Source organism: Typopeltis vanoorti, chromosome 17 (assembly GCF_054136105.1).
Source record: "Typopeltis vanoorti isolate ZY-2024b chromosome 17, IOZ_Tvanoo_1.0, whole genome shotgun sequence".
NCBI lineage: Eukaryota > Metazoa > Arthropoda > Arachnida > Uropygi > Thelyphonidae > Typopeltis > Typopeltis vanoorti.
In genome coordinates, this window is record NC_143565.1 from 27,708,289 (window position 1) to 27,730,687 (window position 22,399).

General features: G+C 35.5%; 1 protein-coding gene across 1 annotated transcript in view; it reads right to left on the minus strand.

The window, feature by feature from the left end:
* Prp8 (pre-mRNA processing factor 8) overlaps positions 1-22,399 on the minus strand; it is a 411,861-nt gene that overhangs the window by 147,595 nt on the left and 241,867 nt on the right. Inside the window, exons 25-26 of the mRNA XM_090407427.1 lie at positions 7,162-7,341; positions 1,112-1,247 (exon numbers count right to left, since the gene is read on the minus strand). Of these exons, the coding sequence (XP_090263553.1) occupies positions 1,112-1,247; positions 7,162-7,341 (316 nt within the window). The remainder of the gene's footprint in view (positions 1-1,111; positions 1,248-7,161; positions 7,342-22,399) is intronic.

A 22,399-nucleotide genomic window follows, 5' to 3' on the forward strand; every position in this document is an offset into this window, starting at 1 on the left:
AAATAACATACATTTTTGTTAAATTTAAGAGTTAAGCATAGTAAAGTCATTTTTAACATCTGTACTGTACTCTAAATTAAAGGTGCCCGAAAATTATATTCTTGTTTAATCCTTTATCCAAGTGTAAGCAAACAAAGTTTGCACAAGAAGTATTCCATAATGCAAAGCACACATCTTTTCAGATGTGTGATGTGTTCTTTGCATTATGGGATACTAAGACAATTAATGTGAAGTCATTAGCTTCTATATACAAGTAGCCTAGTCTTGAAGACGCTTCTTGTGCACACTTTGTATGCTTACATTTGGATATATAACCAAATATATAATGTATAACCAAATAAAAAAACTTTCAACAATGTACTGTATTTTGCTCATTGCAGATTTAAACAATACATTTCATGTCTTTTTGTGGGGGGGGGGGGGGACAAACTGTAAAATTTTATCTATATCAATGCTTAAATATATTTTCAAGCTTATAATCTCCCAATATTGAATAGATCTTAATCATTTGCAATTCCATGTTTTCTACACTCAATAATTCATTGTATCTCCTTAATGTCCAAAACATTTCTCATGGAAAAATGTCTATGAACAGTACCACAGAGAGACCATAAACTTGTAATGATTCTTTTTTTAATGTATAATAATAATGAATTTTGTTTTTGGTAAATTAAATTTTTATTTATATGAAATGATAAGTTTAAAATGAAGTTTACATAAGAAAGAAGTGAAATTAGAATTGTATTTATATTTGAAAAGTCATTTTAAAAAGATCACTTGTATCCAGTAATACGTTAAAATTTCAATTTTAACGTATTACTGGATACAAGTGATCATTATTAGAATGCAGAAATAAACTGCTTGAATATCATGAATTACTGATTACAAATTAATTGGCACAAATACTGATAATTTTTATCTTGTCTGTGTTTTATTTTTAAATACCTGAGAATTATTATAAGATTGATTACAAGAGTGATAACATAGCTAAAGCAAATTCAGAAATCTTCAAAATTAAAAATTAATTATATATCTATCTTAAATTCAAACAAATAAGACTGCTAATACACATAAAAGAATCATACAATCATGGCCTATATTCTTAAATTACCTGATATTGCTTAAAGTCAGTTCGCACTCTCCAACCTTTGTCATATGCTAACGTGTGCCTATCCTTCTGAAACAATGTGTTGATACGTGGAATTCCACGATCCCAACTATCTTCAAGATCTTCGAGTGTTAGCCGCCTAAAATTATAGAATCGAATGAAATATATTTATACAGTCACTTCATCTGAAAATAGCAAAATATAATTTGGAAAAGTGTGGGGGGGGGGGAGTAAACAGTAAAATTTCAATTTTAACGTATTACTGGATACAAGTGATCATTATTAGAATGCAGAATTAAACTGCTTGAATATCATGAATTACTGATTATATTTAAATAGATTTTATTAATCAAAATACCTGTATGAAAATACAAAAAAAGTAATATAACACAAGTAGTTAAAGTCAAACAGATAGTTCATGGTTTTTCAAAGAAAAAAATTGCTCTGGAGGAGGTTAATTTAACAACTAAATTTGAAAATGAAAGTAATTAGGAAAATATTTATTTGAAAATAAATAGAAAATGTATAGGTAGGCTTGAATTCTCGGCTAGTGTAAGTAAACTATAGTAGTATCATATGCTAGCATATTTACAATTTTTGGAATTCCTATATCAATGATAGTTTATCAATCCCACACTTATGTGGACCTGATAAACTTTTTGTGATTTAGGAATCAATCCCATAGAGGGAGAAAATAGGCATCTAGTGGTTCCACATTGACTTCACATTAATTACCTTAATATTCCATAATACATAACTTCTTTTGGATGTGTAGATATTTACGCATTATGAGAAAGTCACTACCCAGTTTTGACAAGACACTGAAGATATTGAATCAATGCACAAGTCACATTTTCCATATACAAGTAGCAAAACGGTATATCACCATATTATTAAAATACTCTGGATCAGATTTAATTAAAGAAAAGTTTTTTTCCTACTTGGTTACAAAGTAAACTATACTTCACTAGAAATTATATCCCTGTTTTGAGTAGTGCCCCTTCTCTATATAATGCATAGCAATACACATATCTAAAACAGTGTTGTGCATCATGGGATACCAATGCAACTGATGAGAAGTCATGAGATTCTACATATCAGTAGCCCAGTCCAGTGATGGCAAACCTTTCAGGCTCGGCATGTCAAAAATTCAGAAAATGCTTTGACTGCTGTTTTTAAGGGTGCTAAAAGTTTCTGGTATTTGGTTCCAAGCATTCAAAATTTTTTGTTTGTACTGGCACTCTTCATTCTGCAGGTGATTTCTTTCCAGATCCTCAAGTTGAGACCTCAGGTCAACAAACACTTGAATCCAGATGCTGGCCTAGAACTCTGCTAGCTGTAGCTTTAATCCTTCAATTTGTAGCGATTGGAAATCATTTAATTCCATAGTAGTGTATACTACCACATCCGGATACTTTGTCTGTTCTAAACTGATTAAATCTAATCATTTATTGAGTTTAAAATGAGCTGGTACTTTATATGCAAAGGCTCCATTTCATTTTGCACACCTGAGCTGACCTCCTCGAAATGCTTTTTTTGTCCCCACATTTCGTTTAAAAATTTGAAGTTTAGTTTCAAAGACTTTTATGTATCTAAATGTAACATCAATACTTTTTCCAAAACCTTGTAACCTTAAAAAGTTCATTTCATTCATATGAAGTGAAAGGTCTGTAAAAAAAAACATCAGTGTGCTGATCTCCATGCACAATCTCTGAGCTGAAGAAACTGTTCCAAATTTTTATTCTCAACACACCTTAATTTCTTCATAGCACTCCACAAATCTTCCAAAGACTTTTCCTCAGTTTAACCACCTCACATTGTTGTGCATCAGCAGTCCACTGTAAGTTGATTCAACATCATGCAATAGAGCAGAAAATTCTCGCCTATGAAAGGGTCGGTCGAGCAACTATTAAATTCACTCTTTTGTTACAAATGTCATTATATCATGTAGTTCTGTGAATCCTGCCTTGGCACACAACACCTCCAGGTTGTTAATGCAATGAAATGGCACAACTAGATATCCAATAGCTCCCATAAACATTTTCACAAATCTGACCTTTTTTCCCACTTTGATGTCCCATCTGTTGTTACAGACACGACTTTAGACATATCAATGCTTAGGCCATGGAGCATTTTTAGAAAATGCATATTTCATTCCCTGATATACTTATTGGCACTGTTTCTAGCTTTACCAGCTCCTCTCTCATTATTGTCTGATCATTGAAAAATCTAGCAATGACAGCCAACCGAGCCAATGAGGTGACATCAGTAGTTTTGTCAAGACAAATCAAAAAATATTTACAATTATTTAAGTCTCCTTTTAATTGATGTTGTACATTGGAGATCATTGTCATCACTCTGTCTTTAATGGTATTCCTGCTGACTGTTAAATCAGCAATATGCTTAATAATAGCATCTTTATTTTGCATATCTTGAAACAAAAAAGGTGCACATTTCAGAAGAATTTCTTTAATAAATTCTCCTTCACTAAGGGCCTTTCCATACTCAGTTTCCATGCTAATAAAAATATACCATAATGGGGCTAGAAAATTAAAGAAATTTCACAAGAAATTGAACTGGAACAAATAATTCAATGCACTTTGAGTTTATCTTCAACAATTTCTCTTGTTCTCCTCAAAGCATGTTAGCATAAATTTTACCTGGAACACAGAGGGAAATTCTCAAATTTTACACTTTGAAAGGACTCAATGCAGAAGCTTGCTTCCTACACTGGCAGTTGTTTTTTCTGGTTCCTCTGGTCTATCACTTGATCTCAGGGTATTATTAATCTCATTCAACTCATGCATTGATGACCATGGAAATTACCTTTACATAAAACACTGTATGATTTAGTACCCTTACAACAAAAAGATATCAAAAAAAAAAAAAAAAAAAACTTGATCAACTTGGACACCAAAGAGATTAGTCTTAATGGTCCAACAAAGGATCATCAGGACCAGATCTCCAAAACCAACATTCACCTTTATCACTTCTACACTATATAACAGAGCCTCAGTAGCTAAGATATAGACAAGCCCTTTGGGTGGAAAGGCCCAGGTTTGAATCCTGTCTATGACGTATCAAGCTTTTCAATCAAATAGTGAGTTAATTGGTCTTATGCAGAGGTTGGGAGGCTCCCCCTCCTCCCTCCAAAAGGAAATGGAGGGGGAGTTGAATTAATGCAGTGCCGGGATTTTCTTCTGCTGCATTCCCTAAGGGCATAGATCTGTAGATCAGTAACCACACGGATCTACAGTCACAAATATGCCCTTAGGGGATGCAGCAAAAGAGAATTGTGGCATTGCATTAATTCATCCTGACACCTAATAAGGAGACTCTATTCATCCTAAGGCGACAGATCAGTTTTAAGAAGACACTATATTATTATATCTAAGTGGCAACGACTCCACAGAATGGAAGCAAGTCCATATTCAACCGATTCCAAAAAAAGGGGAGATTAAGCACTTCCTATCAATGATTGACCTATTGTTTTTGCTTTAGTGCTGCAACAGTAAACTTCAACTAATCAGTGGCTACCAATATAGATTCTGCTGGTCAAGATTGACAACAAATCTCAATATCTACATCACTATCTCTGAACATGTGATATGGAGAGGTCTGGAGAAACCAAAATGTTGCACTCAACATTTCCAATGCATCTGATAGGGTTTGGCACCATGGGCTTCTCAGCAAACATGTGGTCTGCATCCCACCCTTTGTAAGTGGATTGCAATTTCTCTCTTGGATCATTCACTGCATTTAATGGTGAACGATGCTTTACTAATTTCCTACTAATGCAGGTGTTCTTCAGGACCCTGTTATTTCAACCATTCTTTTCCTTACATATATCACTTTCTCTCACTAACCACAAACTATCCACAGTTCTGACAATGATGGCAGTCTTCATTCCTCCTACCCATACAACACACCTTACAGTGTTCAAGCATTTCAAGTCATCTATAATCAGTGACCTAAATTCTGACTCCACACACTCTACACCACAACCACCCTTCAATGTTGTGATGACAACCTAGTCATCTCCAAAGTTTCCAATAATGCTCAGATTTCTCTTCCCAGATTACACACCTAGTCTTTCATGGTACAAACACATCACTCATGTAGCATCTTCAGCTTTACAAAACTTGGCACTTAGTTTTCATCCACTTTTTTGATTTAAGATATTTTTCATATGTCCAGCTACTAACTCTGCGCAAATCCCAAATTTGTCCAAAGATGGGATATACTGCTCTTACATATGGAACAGTGCATCGAAAACTTTTATAAACATTCTTGATGCTATCCAGAAGAAGATCCACTACCTTGGGAAAATTATGAGAATTCTCCAGTATTCTGGTTAACAGATGGATAATTTGTGTTACATCACTGCTAACACCAAACACTTCCCATCATCCGAGACTTCTGGTTTCTTACCAAAGCGACTGGCCATAACTATTGTCCAACCATGTTCCCATTGTACATTGGTGGTTCTACGATTCTATTGCATCAACATCATCCATGGAAAAAATATTCTCCAGCTTCATACTTGTTCTCAAATGTCTGAGGAAAATTTTTTTCCAAATGTTGGTGTGAAACCACCACTCTTTACTAGAGGCTTGAAGTGGCATGAAAAAGTACCGTATTCACTTTTTCCAGGGGTTTCCAGATTTTTTTAATTAAAAAAAAAGTAAACAATTTTTTTTATTAAAAAATAAAAAACAGTACTAATGTACTCTAGCTTATCTTATGTGGGTGAATCATAAAAAAAATTAAATACAAGGTTTTGCATTATCAATTAGAAAACAACTATTTTATTTGAAAATCCATCATGAAGTAATAATATATATATATATTTTTTAAAGACAAGGCTTTATAAACTCAAAAAGCTATACAAGCTCATCCAGTACAGGCTTTTACAAACATTCATGCCCACAGTGCGACTCAAACCCACAACCTGTTGTTTGAAGAGAGAGCAGGTGTACTCCACTCGGCCAACTAGGCCAGTAAAACTATATAAGCAAAATCGCAGCAGAAAGTGCTTAGCAACTACTGAGTAAGGTTATATATATATAATGTTATAATATATAATTTTACTGTATATATATATATATATATATATATATATACACACACACACACACACACACACACACACACACACACACACACACACACACACACACACACACACACACACAGTAAAACCCCGTTTTTACGTTTTCCTGCCATTTACATTGGTCCCATCTTAATGCCTATTCTAACGATATATATTGTTTACCTGCCATTAATAACTTGATGTGGACGTTATTTCCCGTGATTTGCATTTTTTCTCAGGTGGCAATACTGATTTTCGAATTGATTTCTGCGGAAATCTGCGCATCTCTATTCCCAGGTGGCATTGCTTTCGGCTGTAGTTTCGCTTCCGCCATCAGGTGACCTGCACGGTTGCAGCAGTAATGTAGTGATACCGTGATTTTTCAATCACAGTATGAATTGATATTGCAGAATTTCTGCTATGTAATTTAGCATGTGAAAGTTGCTTTCCAGTTGCAGTGATGGATTATCCATATTAGTAACATGGAGAAAAAAGGCAGAAAATGTATTTCGGTAGAAGAAAAGATGGCAATTCTGCAACATGTAGATTGGATGCCGGAACATGTGTGCATTCAGCAAAAGATCTTGGACTCTCCGTGTCAACTTTGAATACGATAGTAAAAAAAAAAAAAAAAACAGGTCAAGTATTGAACTCAATTCAAAGCAATCTGGTGCTAAAAAAGTAATAAAATAAAATAATAAAAATAAAAAAATATTTTATAAATAGATAAATGTAAGTAATTGTAAATTCATTTATTTTCGGTTATTAAATTTTGTAATCGAGTAGGTACTCACATACTAGCAGTAAGTCATCTTTTTTAATGTTTTTTTTTTTTTTTTTTTTTACATTTCCTGCTACTTACACTTTTTTTTCCCATCAGTCCCCTGAAAAGTGTAAAAAAGGGGTTTTACTGTGTGTGTGTATATATATATATATATATATATATTTAAAAACATAATACCTATTTTGTGCTAAAGCCTCTTGTCTCTTCAGAGCATACTCAGCCCATACTCTTTGAGAATCAATGAACTCACTCTCCCATGGCTGTATGTATCGATACAAGTTGGGGATCACTTGGTCTTCATCATGACTCATACCAGAACGAAAATGGGTAATGCCCACATCTGTCTGCTTAGACCACCTAAATGAAAGTAAAAAGATTGCATTTCACATGAATTTTTACATACTATTTAAGCCATGTAACAAATAATTCTATCTTTCACCACAATTTTTAATAATATTACATTAAAAAATAAAACATTTTTTGACTGCATTAATTCTCAATTTCCATGGAATATTCTCTTGTCCTCTTCCCACCCACCATGATATTAAAAATTCCATTTACTGGTATCGTATATGAACTTTAAGTTTGTAGGACTATCATTCACCACAAATTCTCAATCTGTCCCATAACCTACATCAAACAGTCCCGATATAATGTAATTTTTAACACTCCTTTGCACTCTTTCCACTGTATCTGCATCACCTTGGAAAACAGATGTGTGCACAATAACAGATGACATTGTATCAAATCCTTGTGAAGAGGGAAAATGACTACCTTATCCTTACATTTTAATGTTCATTTCAGCACGGTAATTACCCTCTGAACTGTAGTTGTACCTTAAACCTGGCTATTCATTCTGATGTGTCATGGATGTAGAGGATGGTGATGGCATTTCTAAAATCCTTCTGAAGGGATTTCAGAAGAATCCTTCTGAAAACTCAAAGGAAATTAATTTTTCAAAGTTCGTGAACACTTCAGGAACAGTAGCCTATCTATCTTGCCTGAGTATCCCAGTTTTAAATGCTGACAATGACAGTTTTTAACACTTCAGTAACAGTGGCCTATTCATCTTGCCTGAGTACCCCAATTTTAAATGCTGACAATGTCAGTGTTTAACAATGGGATAATCAGGGAAGATACATAGGCCACTGTTCTCGAAGAGTCCACAAGCTTGGAGTCGCAGCCTTTTGTAGAAACATATTTCATAAATGATGTCTTAATTGGGGTAGATATCCATTGGGATCAACTTGGATTTTCCTAGTGTGTATTTGGCATGATGGAGTGTTTATTATTGTGAAAAGCACTGGGTATACTGTTTGTGGCTTGTGTATATATAGGGAAGGGAACAGTATTTTGGTTGTTTCTCTGCAGGTTGGATTCATCAAAGCATTTTTGATTTGTGCATGGTTTTGAAGGAGTAGTCTCTCCTTTGAAAGAGTGAAGCACTGTTATTTCATGTTGGGGATTTCAGGGGTTGGTTGAGTAATGCATTATGAAACTGATACCCATGGTTTTACTAAAAATAAAGAGCCAAAAGGATTCACTTTGGCGATGCAAAATTATATAAATTAAGTGGATATTAAATCTAATATCATTTCAAAGCCAAATACAGAAACTATAAAAGTTCTGTGTGAAAATTTGACCAGAGAACTTGCTGGAATACACTCGACGTCATACTACGAGTTGCCCTAGCTGAACCTTATAGGAAGCATGAACACTCAAAGTGCCCGTATATTTGCCTCCTATCAAAATGGACCATTAGGAGGTGAATATACAGGCACTTTGAGTGTTCATGCTTCCTATAGGCTTGGGCAACTCATAGTATGGCAGCAAGTGTATTCCAGCAGGCTTTCTGCTTCATTTTTGCATGAAACTTTTATAGCTTCTGTGTTCGGCTTTGAAATGATGTTAGATTTAATATCCACTTAATTTTGCATCGCTGAAGTGAAGCCTTTTGGCTCTTTATTTTAATAAATACTTTATGCACTGGCTGAGAATTCGCTTACAGAAAATACAACTCTTCAACACTTCGAGTTCCTTAGTACTGAGAGTTTTTGCTCTCTTAGGATTCTGCCTGGTCTCTGACGAAAACCAATGAGTGTGAAACAGCTGTCAGACCAATGAAACCTTATCAAAATGGACCAATAGGAAGCGAATATACAGGTTTATTAGATTTAATATCCACTTGATTTATATGATACCCATGATATCATATAAATTAAGCTTCTTCCGCTTTACACAGCAAAAGTAGTAGTTGTTTAGAAGTAGCTGGAAGTTGTTCACACTGATTTTAGGATGGCCTTTTTGGGAAGGGGTAAAACAATTCAGAATAGCAGAGCAGAGGTTATATCATTCTAACAAGAAACTTGGATAATGAAAGAGCATATTTATTTTATGGATTTGATATTCGAGGATACATAGTGGTTGGTAGACGAATTTAGTGCTGTAAAGTTGTTGATTTTTATCTGTTTTTCCTTAGAAAATTAGTGTTTTGTAGTATACTAGGGTAGAGTTTAGTATTTTATCATATATTTTTATTAAGACATTTTAATATTCAGTCATCATCATCATCAAATTCCTGCCATGTACTCTCAAGGGGTGTACATGATATGATAGTACTACATGAAAAATTTACACATTACTAACTTCCTATCTACAATTTTCCTCCAAATTAGTAAGTTACTTGTCAAGACTCCAACATTATCAGCTCTTATATTTCTATCGTCTAAGGCACTTTGTACTGTATCAATCCACCTATATCTTGGTCTTCCTCTGGGTTGTTTTCCAGCCAACCTGGCAGAGAACACTTGTTTTGCTAATCTTTCCTTGCCCATCCTGTTTAAGTGACCATACCACCTGAGATTAGATCTGCTAACGAACTCCTGGATGCTGACAATGTCATGTTCTTTCCTAATAACCTCATTTTTAATAAGATATTGCCATTCATGCCATCTGTTCACGCCTCTAATCTTTCTCAGGACTCTCATATCTGCGGTTTCTAGTCTTTGTTCAAGTGTTTTACTTCTGACCCAGCTTTCAGATCCATAAGTTAAAATTGGTTTGAACACTGACTTGTATACAGCTAATTTAGTGTTCCGAGTAATTTCTCTCTTATTCCATATGAATTTATTCAATTGACTGCCTACCATACCAGCTTTGTTAATTCTGCTATCTATTTCCATATTTAATTAACCATCTTCAGTAAAAATCATGCCTAAGTAGCTCAAATGTTTTACTTGTTCCACAGGTTCCCCATTCACAACACAGTTGATATTTTCAACAATTCTACCTATTTTCATTGTCTTTTTAATGCTGAACTTCATACCATATCTATTACAACAGTTATTCAATTTAGTCAGGGAATCTTGCAAACTTGTAGCGGATTTATTTAGAAGTATAACATCGTCCGCATAAAGCAAAGAGCTGACATTAACATCTCAAATTCTGATATCATGTTTAATACCACTTTCCTTCATAATGTGATCCATATAGATAATGAATAACACAGGGGATAATGTATATCCTTGTCTCACACCAAATTTAACATTAAACCATCTTCCTATACTTCCTTCAATTCTAACTGCTGACTTACAACTCAAATAAAGACTAAGTATTGCTTGATATAATGCCCCATTGACACCATATAATTGTAGTGTATTGAATAGCTTCTCTCTTGGCACTTTGTCATATGCCTTTTCCAGATCGACAAAACTCAAATGCAGATCTTTGTTATATTCCCATGCTTTCTCAACTGTTTGTTGCAAAGTGAAGATCTGATCCTCACAGCCTCTATTTGGCCTGAATCCAGCTTGTTCTTCACCAAGCTTTTCTTTAACAACTCTTCTCAACGGTTGAGAAGAATTGTTTGTCGCAATTCTTCGACATTTTTATTCAGTTTCATTTCACTTTTTATATATGGGTACTATTAGAGCTCTACTCCAATCATTGGGAATTTGTCCCACTGTGCAGGCTTTCTGAACTATGCAGTGCAGCCACTGTAAGACTTTTATAACACCATACTTCAGCATTTCTGGTCGAATATCATCTACTCCTGCTGCCTCTCAAGTCTTTGATGGCTTTTTCTACTTCAAGTATTGATATGTATACCTGACTGTGTGCCTGTTGAGTGTTTTTTACCACTGTGCTATCACTACTTGTTTCATTTAGCAATTTTTTGAAGTAATTACCCCATACTTCAGGTATATCTTTTTCTCCTGTTTTCATGTCACCTTTATCATCTCTAACTCCTTTTACAGCACTCTTTCCTCCATTCTTCTTCAACAACCTCCAGAATATCGTATCACCTTCTTGATATTTATTTTCTATGACTCCTCCCATGACTTTTGTTTAGCTAGTTTTACACAGTGTTTCGCTTTCTTACATTTGTCTCCTGTATTCTCTAAGAGCAAAAGCTGACTTATTTGCCAGGAACTTTTGATATGCTTTCTTCTTCTCCTTCACTGCCTCTTTAACTTCCTGTGTCCACCATGGAGTTCTGATTTTTGTATCCTTGCAGACAACCTCACTCCATGCTTCTCTGGCTGAATTAATCAGGGTTTTCTTCAAGGTTTGGTTTCTGTTCTCAAACTCTTTCATTTTTTCTTCAATAATCTTTGTGTTAGTCTAGAGTTCACATTCGCTTTAAAACTTTCTTACATGTTATTCTTTTCAATATGAAATTCAATTTTATCCTGCTCAAGACTAAATAGTGATCACTTCCAATTTCAAATCCTCTTTACACTCTGGTGTCCTGCACCAGGGAGAAAACATCACTATCAACAATAACATAGTCAATGAGACTTTTCTTATTCCTTGCCTCTTCTCTCCATGTGAATTTGTGCACATTTTTCACCATACGTTTAAAATGACGCCTAAAAAGGGCAAGAACGGTAATGCTAAAAAAAGCACCGCAGGCGAGAACAAGAAGGTTAGCCCTGCCAACAAGGTTATTGAGCACATGGAGGAGGTTAATGAAAATGAATGAACTGCCAAAATAGTGAAGTTGAAGCAGATCATCAGAGAGACGCGGGAATTGCAAAAAGTTGAGAGACTTTTAAACGAGCACAGGGAGAAAAAGAAAAATGAACAGGAAAACAAGAAACAACAAAGCAAGGAAACGGGTAAGTCAAAAAATAATGAAAATCAGGTAAGTGACTTGTTAGTAAAAAGAAAGAAATTATTTGGTATGGTGAAAACATGCTATAGATGAGAGAGTTATAACATCGAGTTTTCCTGGTGCGAAAATTAAAAATATAACTCAAGTAATTTAAAAACAGAAAAGAAAAGCAAATAAAATGGTAGTTGTAGTAGGTACGAACAATTTAACTGGTGATAAGTTAAGTATGAGAGAGGACAAGAAAAGGGTTGTTGGAAGAGGCGAGAGTGAAGAGTGAGTAAGTGAAAATCATTAGTATTTTACCTCGCTATGATAAAAATGAATAAAAAAGAAGGGCTATGATGGCAAACGATTCAATGCGTAGGCAATGTAGAAGGAATGGATGAGAGTTTTTGGATGTGTGGAGTGAGTTTGAGGGAAGATTGGATTTGTATAAGCAGGATGGCTACACCTGAATGTGTTTGGTATTAGGAGTCTGGAAAAACTAATAACTGGGATGAGACCTAACACAGAGAGCAGGGAAACTAAATCATAAAGGGAGGAATAATGTGAATGTGAGTGTAAGAGCAAAATGGCATATATCTGTGTTAATGATGGGAATGTTGACGAGGTGAAAACGATTTCGGGTTTGTATTCATCCAGTTAGGACTAATCATATGTGTGCAAAGATGTCTACACGTGTAAAGCATTAGAAAAGAATAGAGATCTGCAAGTTGTCCAATTAGGTCAGGCAGGCTGCAAACAAGGGTATACTAAAGAACATGAAGGTAGATTATTATGTCTGTACACAATTGCTAGGAGTTTCAGAAACAAAGGGGTAGAGTTTGTTGCCTTAGTCAATATGTTGCGACCTCAGATTGTATGAATTAGTGAAACCTGGCTATCAGAATCAGACCTATTAACTGGTATCGAGTATCATGGGTACAGTATTTTTAGGAAGGATAGAGTGGATAGGAGAGGAGGGGTGAGCTGCTAATGTTATTGGATAACTTAAATCCAGTTAGAGTTCAGACTTATGAATGTAGTAATACTACTAACAATATTTCAAGTGGCAGTGAGTTTGAAGCCATCTGGCGTGAGGTGGAATCTAATAAGACAAATTACACAGTGGGGTGTTGTTACAGACCTGGTGAATCGGATGCTGGTGATGAAGAAATGCATCACCAAATAGAAAAGGTGAGCGCGAAAAGAGTAATCATAATGGGAGACTTTATACAAATATTGATTGGGTAGCAGTAGAATCTCATGAGAAGAATGAAAATGCATTTATTGAGCTGTTGTGGGACAACTTCCTCACACTGCATGTGACAGAAGGAACTCGGGGTCAAAGAGTGCTAGTTTTGATTATAGTGTCAGAGGGCATTTCAGTTAAAGTGTAACTATTCTGCCTCCAGTTGGTGACAGTGATCATGCGCGGTACTCACTTGGGAAGTGACTAAGTTTATAATGTTCTATTCAGAAAAGGTTACATGTTGAACTACAAAGCAGGAAATTATGACCAACTGAAGAGTATACCGAGTTCGGTGGAATGGGATCGGATGCTGGATGGAAAGGATATCAACAGTATATGGGAAGCATTGAAACAATATTTAAATGATGTGATATCAGAATGTGTCCTGAGAGTTCGAAGAATAAATAGAGTAGGAGTCAAATGGATGTCTGATCTTATTAAGCAAGAGATTCGTTAGAAAAGGACGATGTGGAAGGAATACCGTTTGCATAAGGATGACGTCCGTTATGAACGTTATAAGCAGCAGGCTAGAATTGTCACAACTGTTGTATGGAAAGCATAGTCTGATTATAACAAGAAAATGGCACTGCGTGCTAAAGACAACCCACAAGATTTCTATCGATATGCTGCAAGTAAAAGAAAGAATGAATATGAAAGAATAACTCTTCTAAATCCAGATGGAGTGAGGGTTACTGATGCAGAATAGGTTGTTCAAAGTTAATGAGTGCCCATTTCGTTAAAAGCTATCAACCTAGTGAACGCAACATTTAGTTCATTGTTACCTCTTCACTAGATGAAGAAATGCAGATGCGTGAAGCCGAGGTATTAGAGCTGTTGCACAAACTGAATAAGAATTCAGGAATAGGGACCAATGGAATATCCGCATGTGTGCTAAATGAGTGTTCAGCTGAATTGATCATTCCTTTGACCAGGATGTTTAATATCAGTCTCAGAACAGGAAAGATTCTGCAGGAATGGAAGGAATGTATGGTAATTCCATTGCATAAGGTGATGCAAAGACCGATGTATCAAACTATCGACCAATTAGTTTCTCAGGAGCGAAGATGGTGAAGATTTTAGAAAAATTAGTTAGGGCCCGCATTCAGAAATGGGTTGACAGTGAATCTCTACTTTGCAATGAACAAAATGGGTTTACTAAGGGAAGGTCATGTTTTAGCAAAATATTAGCATTGAACTAGACAAGGGGAATGGATACACCATGATACTTTTGGATTTTGCTAAGGCTTTTGACAGAATAAAACATAACAAACTGCTGCATAAATTAGAGAAAATGGGTTTGGTTTATACAACATTAGCATGGATAAGAGGATGGCTGTCTGACAGATATCAAAAAGTGGTATACGAGAGATCTGAGTCTGCAAGGTTTAAGGTAACAAGTGGTGTACCACAAGGATCAGTGCTTGGTCCACTGTTATTCAATCTGTACATTAATGATATTGGGAAGGATTTGACAAGCGACATACAGTTATTTGCTGATGATGCAAAGATAGGCAGGGTAATCATGAATGCTGCTGATATGCAGTCCTTGCAGAATGATTTGAATAAGCTGGAATTGTGGGCATGGGAATGTGGGTATCAGTTCAATGTCGGTAAATGTAAAGTCATTCACTTCAGCATGATTACCAATCCAATGTCGTATTATATTGGTGGGATTAGGCTAGAAAAAACTAATGAGGCTAGGGATCTTGGAGTGTTAATAGACAGGAAGTTGAAGTTCAAGGGCCATGTGGCAAAGATTGAAAATACAACTCAAAAGATAATTGCAATGCTCAAACGAATATTCACATGTAAAGATAAGGATGTTATTTTACCTCTTTACAAGGCCTTGATAAGACCTCACTTGGACTATTGTGTGCAGGTCTGGCCTCCTGGTTTCTGATGTGATTCTGATATATTGGAGAGAGAGTACAAAGGAGAGTGTTAAAAATAATATCAGGATTGTAGAATACTGATTATGAAGACAGGTTGAGAATTTGTAGATTGCAGACACTAGCAAACAGAAGAAAGAGGGGTGATATGATTGAGACTTACAAACTGCTGAAAGGGTCATACACGATTTCAATTGATGAGATTTTTCAATTTATAGAGGGTGGGGAAAGGACAAGAGGGCATCCTTGGAAGTTGAGAATGAAGGCTGCCAATAAGAGTGTAAGGGCTAGATTTTTCTCTCAGAGGGTGGTGCGTGATTGGAATGGATTGCCATTGGATTGCGAGTACAAGCAGCGTGAATGAATTCAAGAATAAGTATGATAGCTGGTGTGTGTGTAACATGTGGCCACCCTTGATGAGTCTATGACTACCTGGAGGTCTCTCTTAATAATAATAATAATAATTTTAAAGAAATTTCCATTTAGCAGTGAGTTTGAAGCCATCTGATGTGAGATGGATTCTAAGAAGATAAGTGCATAGTACGTGTGTTCCAGACCTAGTGGATCAGTTGCTGGTGACAATGATATACCAAATCAACTTGATGAATGCTAAATTTACCAGCAATCATGGGTGATTGGGTAGCAGTGAAATCTCATCAGAAGAATGAAACCAAATTTATTGAGATACTGTGAAACTATTTCCTCGAGCATCATTTGACAAAAGGAACTCAAGGTCAAAGAGTGTTAGATATGATTATAGTGCCAGGTGGAGAGTTTCAGTTGGAGTTGACTGTTTTGCCTCCATTTGGTGACAGTAATCATGCTGTACTGACCTGGGAAGTGGCTAAGTAAATGATGTTCCATTTAGAAAAGGTTACATGCATAACTATAAAGTAGAACATTATGACCAACTGAGGAGTATGCTAGGTTCTCTCCTATGTTACTGGTTTCTAGATGGGAAGAATATCTGCAGTGGATGGAAAACATAAAATACATGCTTTCCATGTATTGCAAATATCATTATCAATATTGGAATGTGTCCTTAAAGTTTGAAGAATTATAATAAGGTAGTTGATTAATAGGGCATGTGCAGTAAGATAATAAGCAAGAAATTTTTAAAGGAAAGATGATATGGAAAGAATATTGTTTGCAAAAGATTGATGTCAGCTATGTCTAAAGCTACATCAAACTATGTCAGCTACGTCAAAAGCCTAGCAAAGAATGGACTTTGCTAGGCTTTCGTTATTGGATTATAAACTGTTAGCTTGGATAAGAGGATGGCTGGCTGACATATCAAAAGTAGTGTATAGAAGGGGTAACGATTTAAGATGACTAGTGGTGTACTTTAGGGATCAGTCCTTGGTCCATTATTATTCAGTCTTTACATTAATGACATTGCGAAGGATTTGGTATGTGGCATACAGCTGTTTGATAATGATGCAAAGATAGGCAGAGTAATCAGGAATGTAGCTATGCAATAATCGCAGGTTGAACCTAATAGGCTGTAATTGTAGGTGTGTGAAATGGCTATGAGTTCAGTGTTAGTAAATGTAAAATTATGCTCTTTGGTATAAACTATGATAACCAGTGGCATATTGGTGGGATTATGCTAGAAGAAACTGATCAGGCTAAGGGATCTTGGAGTTTTAGTAGGTGGGAAGTCGAGGTTCATGAATAAACATTTCATCTTCTGACATCCTCACCAGTCTGGACAAACTAATGTTCCTGCTCATGGTGTTTACCGTTATTGGAGATCTCTTTCCACTGCCCATCATTATTTGACCACTGCCTCTGATCCAATTTCTTTCAGTGGAATAATGTTTTTATAAACAACAGTTTGAATTAGCAATGGGTAGTCCTTATCTCCTCCATCAGCTGATCTCTTTGTGGAGAATTTTGAAAAATGTTTTCTGTTAACCCATCTTGAAATCAGCCATGATGGTGATATGTTGATATTTCTTCACTCTCTGAATTCATTTAAACTTACAACTAATTTCATAATTTCATATCAGAACTAGAGAAGATGGCAATTTTCCTTTTCATGATGTCCTTATCATAAAGAAACCTGATAATGATGTCACTTTGGAGGTATAATGTTAGCCTCCATACATTGGGATGCTATCTTCATGCTTCATCCCTTCACCATTCTTCTCAAAGGCTAGGTGTTATCCAAACTCTCAAGAATCAAGCAGTTTCTATTTTGCAAAATGAAGATCAACTTAAGATAGAACACAAAGCCCTTTCTGATTTATTTGTTCTTAATGGATATTCTGAAACAGTTAACCAGATTTTATTTTCAAACCAGCCCTCTATCCATAATCAGAACATCCAGTGCAGATATTTGATTGCCATTGGCAATCTAGTTTGCTGCTCTTTTCAAAGAACATAACATCAGATTCACTCTCAAGCAGACTCCGACCAGTTACAGAATTCTCAGATCTCCTAAGAACAACACCCCTTTTACAAATTTGGGATTCTATGGGATATATACCAACAAATTCAGGAATCTATGGCATATACCATGATAGTGGTTTTGTCACGTACAGTAGTCACACCATGATGAATAAGATGGAATATGCTGGAGACATTGAGCACCAAAGAAAGGATAGATCTAGTCACACCTTACTTCAACTACTAGACATATAGTAGAGTAGACTGGGATATTTCCACAGTGCAATATTTAGAAGAAAATTTTTACTTTAGACACTTCTCAAAGAATATGTTAGTTATCCATTCACACAGGTCTCTTCACAGAAACTAAGTACTTGTACTGAATGACATCTGGAAATATCTCCTTACATCTTTTAACATGTTAGGTTTCAATTTTTCCCAACAATTATCTTCAATCTTAACTGAATGACAGCTGACACATACCATGCAAGTCTGCATTCTCATTAGGATGAATTTACTCATTTCCATGGCAACAATTTTCTTTAGTATCAAATAACTTTGTAGTTATTTTTTATATGCAATTTTACTTTTTAAAATCCCTAAAGAGCCACCAGTTGAGTGTGGGTGAAACTAGTTCAAAGATTTTAAATTTACAATGACGAATAATAGTAATCACAAAAACTTTCTTGTCCTAATTTCTTTAGTCATAAAAAACTCAATTCTAAAGTCAGTGCACTGTCTTAGGAACCATTATCTATAAATAATTGAATTATTTAATTTAAATTAAAGAATTAAATATTAATTTTACTTTGAGTCCTCATATTATGTAAAGGCTACACAACTATTTTTCAATAAAAATTACAGGTAGGCCTTGATCAGTGTGAATTCCATAAAGTGGTAGCTTTATTTGAATTTGCACTATCAGCTAATGCTGTTTATTCCCTTATAGGAGTAGGCAAGGCCTTTATACCCTATCTAGCTTTTGGAGACTGAGTGGGCAGTTCAATTTCCACTGGTAGCCAATCAGACATGGGCCAGCTATCTCCGATAGCTGGCCCATGTCAACAGCCACTGATGAAGAGGCTTGCAAACAAGTGCTGCCATCTCTTGGTACCTAACCCTAACAAGATATTCTTGTAGAAAGGCTTATATGCTGGTTAAACATGATAATTAATACTTAAGGAATTGACAGCGTACACTAGAAATATAAATTAAATCAACATTAATATATACTTTCCGATATTTCGGCAACGTCATGTTGCCATCTTCATGAGAACTTAAGATAAAGACACGTGCACGCAAGTACTACATAACAGCAAATGAGAAACGAAGTGAGGAAGCTACCGTTTTCCTAATGTCCTGATGGTGCTCCCTGGCGGGCTATGTTAGGTGTTCTTGGCCTTTGGGCTGAAGTCCTTCTGATGTATGTTTCCCAAATTTGGGGACATCGCATGCATACAAATTTGTTGAGGTTTGGCATGTTCCTAAGGGCTGAGGCTGATTCCATGAATAGTCTTTCATATTTGAACTTGCTGCGGTGTATTACTGTGGCTTTCTTCCACCTTATTCTGTGGCGAGTATCCAGAGCATGGTCTGCAAGCCCAGAGTGGCTGTACTGGTGAAATCGGATGTAGTCCTTGTGACCTGAGATTCTGATATTTGCTGTCCTGCCTGTTTGGCCAAAGGAGGACAATTTACAGCTGCAAGGGACCTGGTATACACCAGGTAGGTCTAGGGGAAGTGGTTAGTCTTTAGTGGAGCGGATAAGGAATGCCAATTTTCTATATGGTCTGTAACAAGTGGTCAAGTCATATTTTTTTAGGATTTTGTTGATTTTTTCTGAGGTGCCTCGGATGTAGGGAATGGTGATGGATTTAGAGTAATCTTTTTTGTGAGGGGGGGGGAGGGGGGATATCTGGTTTCAGTATTTTTTGGATTTTTTGGATTTTTTTTTGGGGGGGGGGGTAGCCATTGACTGAGAAAGTGTTAAGGATGTGATTTAGTTCAGTGGTTAGGGCTTAATCATTTGAACAGATTAGTTTAGCCCTGTTGAATAGTGTCTTAATAACTCCAGATTGTTGTGGGGGGGAGATTGTTAGTGAATGTATCTGCCTGTATGGCTGGGTTTTCTAAAAACTGAGAAAACCAAGGTATCATCAGGTTGGCAGGTGACTAGTGTGTCTAGGAAGGGGATGCTATTGTTTTCCTCTTTTTCCAGGGTGAACTTGATTCTAGGATGTTGGTTGTTTAAGTTGTGTTAGGAAGGAAAGGAGTGCATCCGGGCCATGTGGCCAAATAGAGTACACATCATCAACGTAGCGAAGCCATATGGTAAGTTTTTATGGGGCAGAGTTTAAGACTTTCTCTTCAAAAGTCTCCATAAAGAAGTTGGCCAAGGGTGAGGAAAGTGGTGGACCCATGGCTGTCCCCTCTATCTGTTTGTAGAATTTTTCCTGCCAAACGAAATAGCCTGAGTTCATTGTGAACTGAAACAGGGCTGAGATATCGGGAGGAAATTTACAAACTTACAAACTAGCTAAATATTTAGCCAAAGTGCTCTCACATTATACTGGCAACACACCATCACACATAAAAAACTCAGCCCACTTCAAAGCCAGTATAGAAAACCTTACACTCCAACATAATGACATAATGGTCAGTTTTGCTGTCTCCTCCTTATTCACAAATGACCCCCTCAAAGAAACCGTAGAGCTAATCCAAGCTAAATTTCCTCTGGATATCTCTTAATTCTTTAATTTAAATTAAATGCACTATTCTAAGTTATAATTATATGTAAAATGTGGTAATTGGTTCCAGCTGGAAGGAAATAGACAATGAAAAAATTTAAACATAAGGTTTTATATATGTTTATTAACAAAATATTGCAGTAAAGGATAAAAATAATATATTTAAATTTATTGTTAGCAAAGTCACAGAGCAGTTATTAAAATATATATATGTCATTCCTAAAGGGAAGCTTATGCTGAAAACATCTTGTCTTTTAAAATATTTTAGCAATTGTTTTTGCTTTCTTAGAAATGTAAATTCTGGAATGCATCCTTTTAAAGAATCTGATCAGTGTATCCACCAACTTCAATTATGTTTTAAAACATCAGGATATTTAGATGTTGCATGCTTATTTGCACTTGCCACCTCACAGATAATTTTAACATTATGTAGCTGAACTCTATTTCTAAATCAATCAAGCCAACCAACACTTGCACTAAACGTTTTTTCTAATTCATTTTTTTTCTTTCAGTCTCTTAAACAAATTTAAACCTTTTGTCTGAATGGCTGCTCTGCTAAGGATATTACATTTTTGATTTCAATCCTCAATCCATATAACTAAAATACACTATTTTTTATCATTGTAACACTTCTATTCTTTGCAGATGTTTACAAAGACCACAAAAAGATGATACAACTTTATCTTTTTCTTTCAACTTCCCTGCATGTTTTAAAATATTTCATACCACAGATTTGGGCATTCCAACATCTCATCCCTTTAAAATAGGATTTTAAAATTGCTACAACCACTTTCATGTCATTCAGTAACATCAAATTTTTTTCTCTAATGTAATAATGAGCCTCTTCTTTTTGGGGATTATAGTAATTTAATCTGAAGGAATCTTTCTTTTGTCTAATTTGTTAGAGGCTTCTTAAAACGATTATCTTGAAAACTAACGTGCAATCTGAATTTTGGTTTGCATTAAACATAATTGGTATTACTGTACAATTTGCACTAAATTGAACATCGCATCTTTCAAACTCGCATTAATAATGACCTATGCTCTGTTCCACCTTAAGATTACAACAGGCTCACCACATGGAAGAGGCATATTCCTCCATGCTCAAAGATATAGATGTCACTATGCAATTACATCCTCTCATTTTACGAAGGCCAATGCATGTTTATGTTTTATGTACCCAAAGCCGAGATCCTCCAACATCTGATAAAGCATCATTCTTGATATTTGTGGCAGATCAGGGTCATTGTTGATTTCAACAATCAGCTTGCTCAGTGTGGGCTGCTCATTTCTGAGGGAGAAAAAAAAAAAAAGAAAAAGAAAAAGAAAAGCATGAATTTTTTGGCTAATAGCACACTGAATGAAGTCATCTTGTCATCAAGTGCTTTGCATTGGATTGGTTGAGTTCAAGTCCTCGTAATGCCCACTTTTTGGGTGTTGTCTTCGATAAAGGCTCAGCTTTCACAGTAAAGATAGTTCTCACCGAAAAAACAGTCAGCTCATTCACCATTGCTCCTTGGTCTTGCAAGGGTGTGAAGTTCTCAGTTTCACATAAACATTCATCAAAATTTGCTTTGACTGACTTGTCAATATTTTTCCCATTAGAATTTCACAAAAATAAAAAATATCTGGAATCACAATCAAAGTACCTGTCTTGTCTGAATGTTGTTTGTTCTGATTCTGTTCTAAATAGTGCCATGTGATCGGTCAAAACAATCAGCCACTTTATTTAGCTATTCATTTACTTTTGTAGTTTTTTAAAGTAGTACTCATTTTTTAAACATTCTGTTTAATTTAAAAAAGTTTAAGGCTAAAAACTTTATCAAAAAGATATTTTCATTTAAATTTTAAATTAGCAAATTGGACTTTATAAGAATATGATTTTAAACTAATTTTGGAATATTAATTCTAACTTTTGTTAGAATAAGACTAGATCAGTATTAATTCTCAAAACTTTTTTGATCATGGGATATCAAAGAATTTTTGAGAAGTAATATGCTTCACGTCTTTTGGCACAAAATGACGAAACAAATCTTTACAC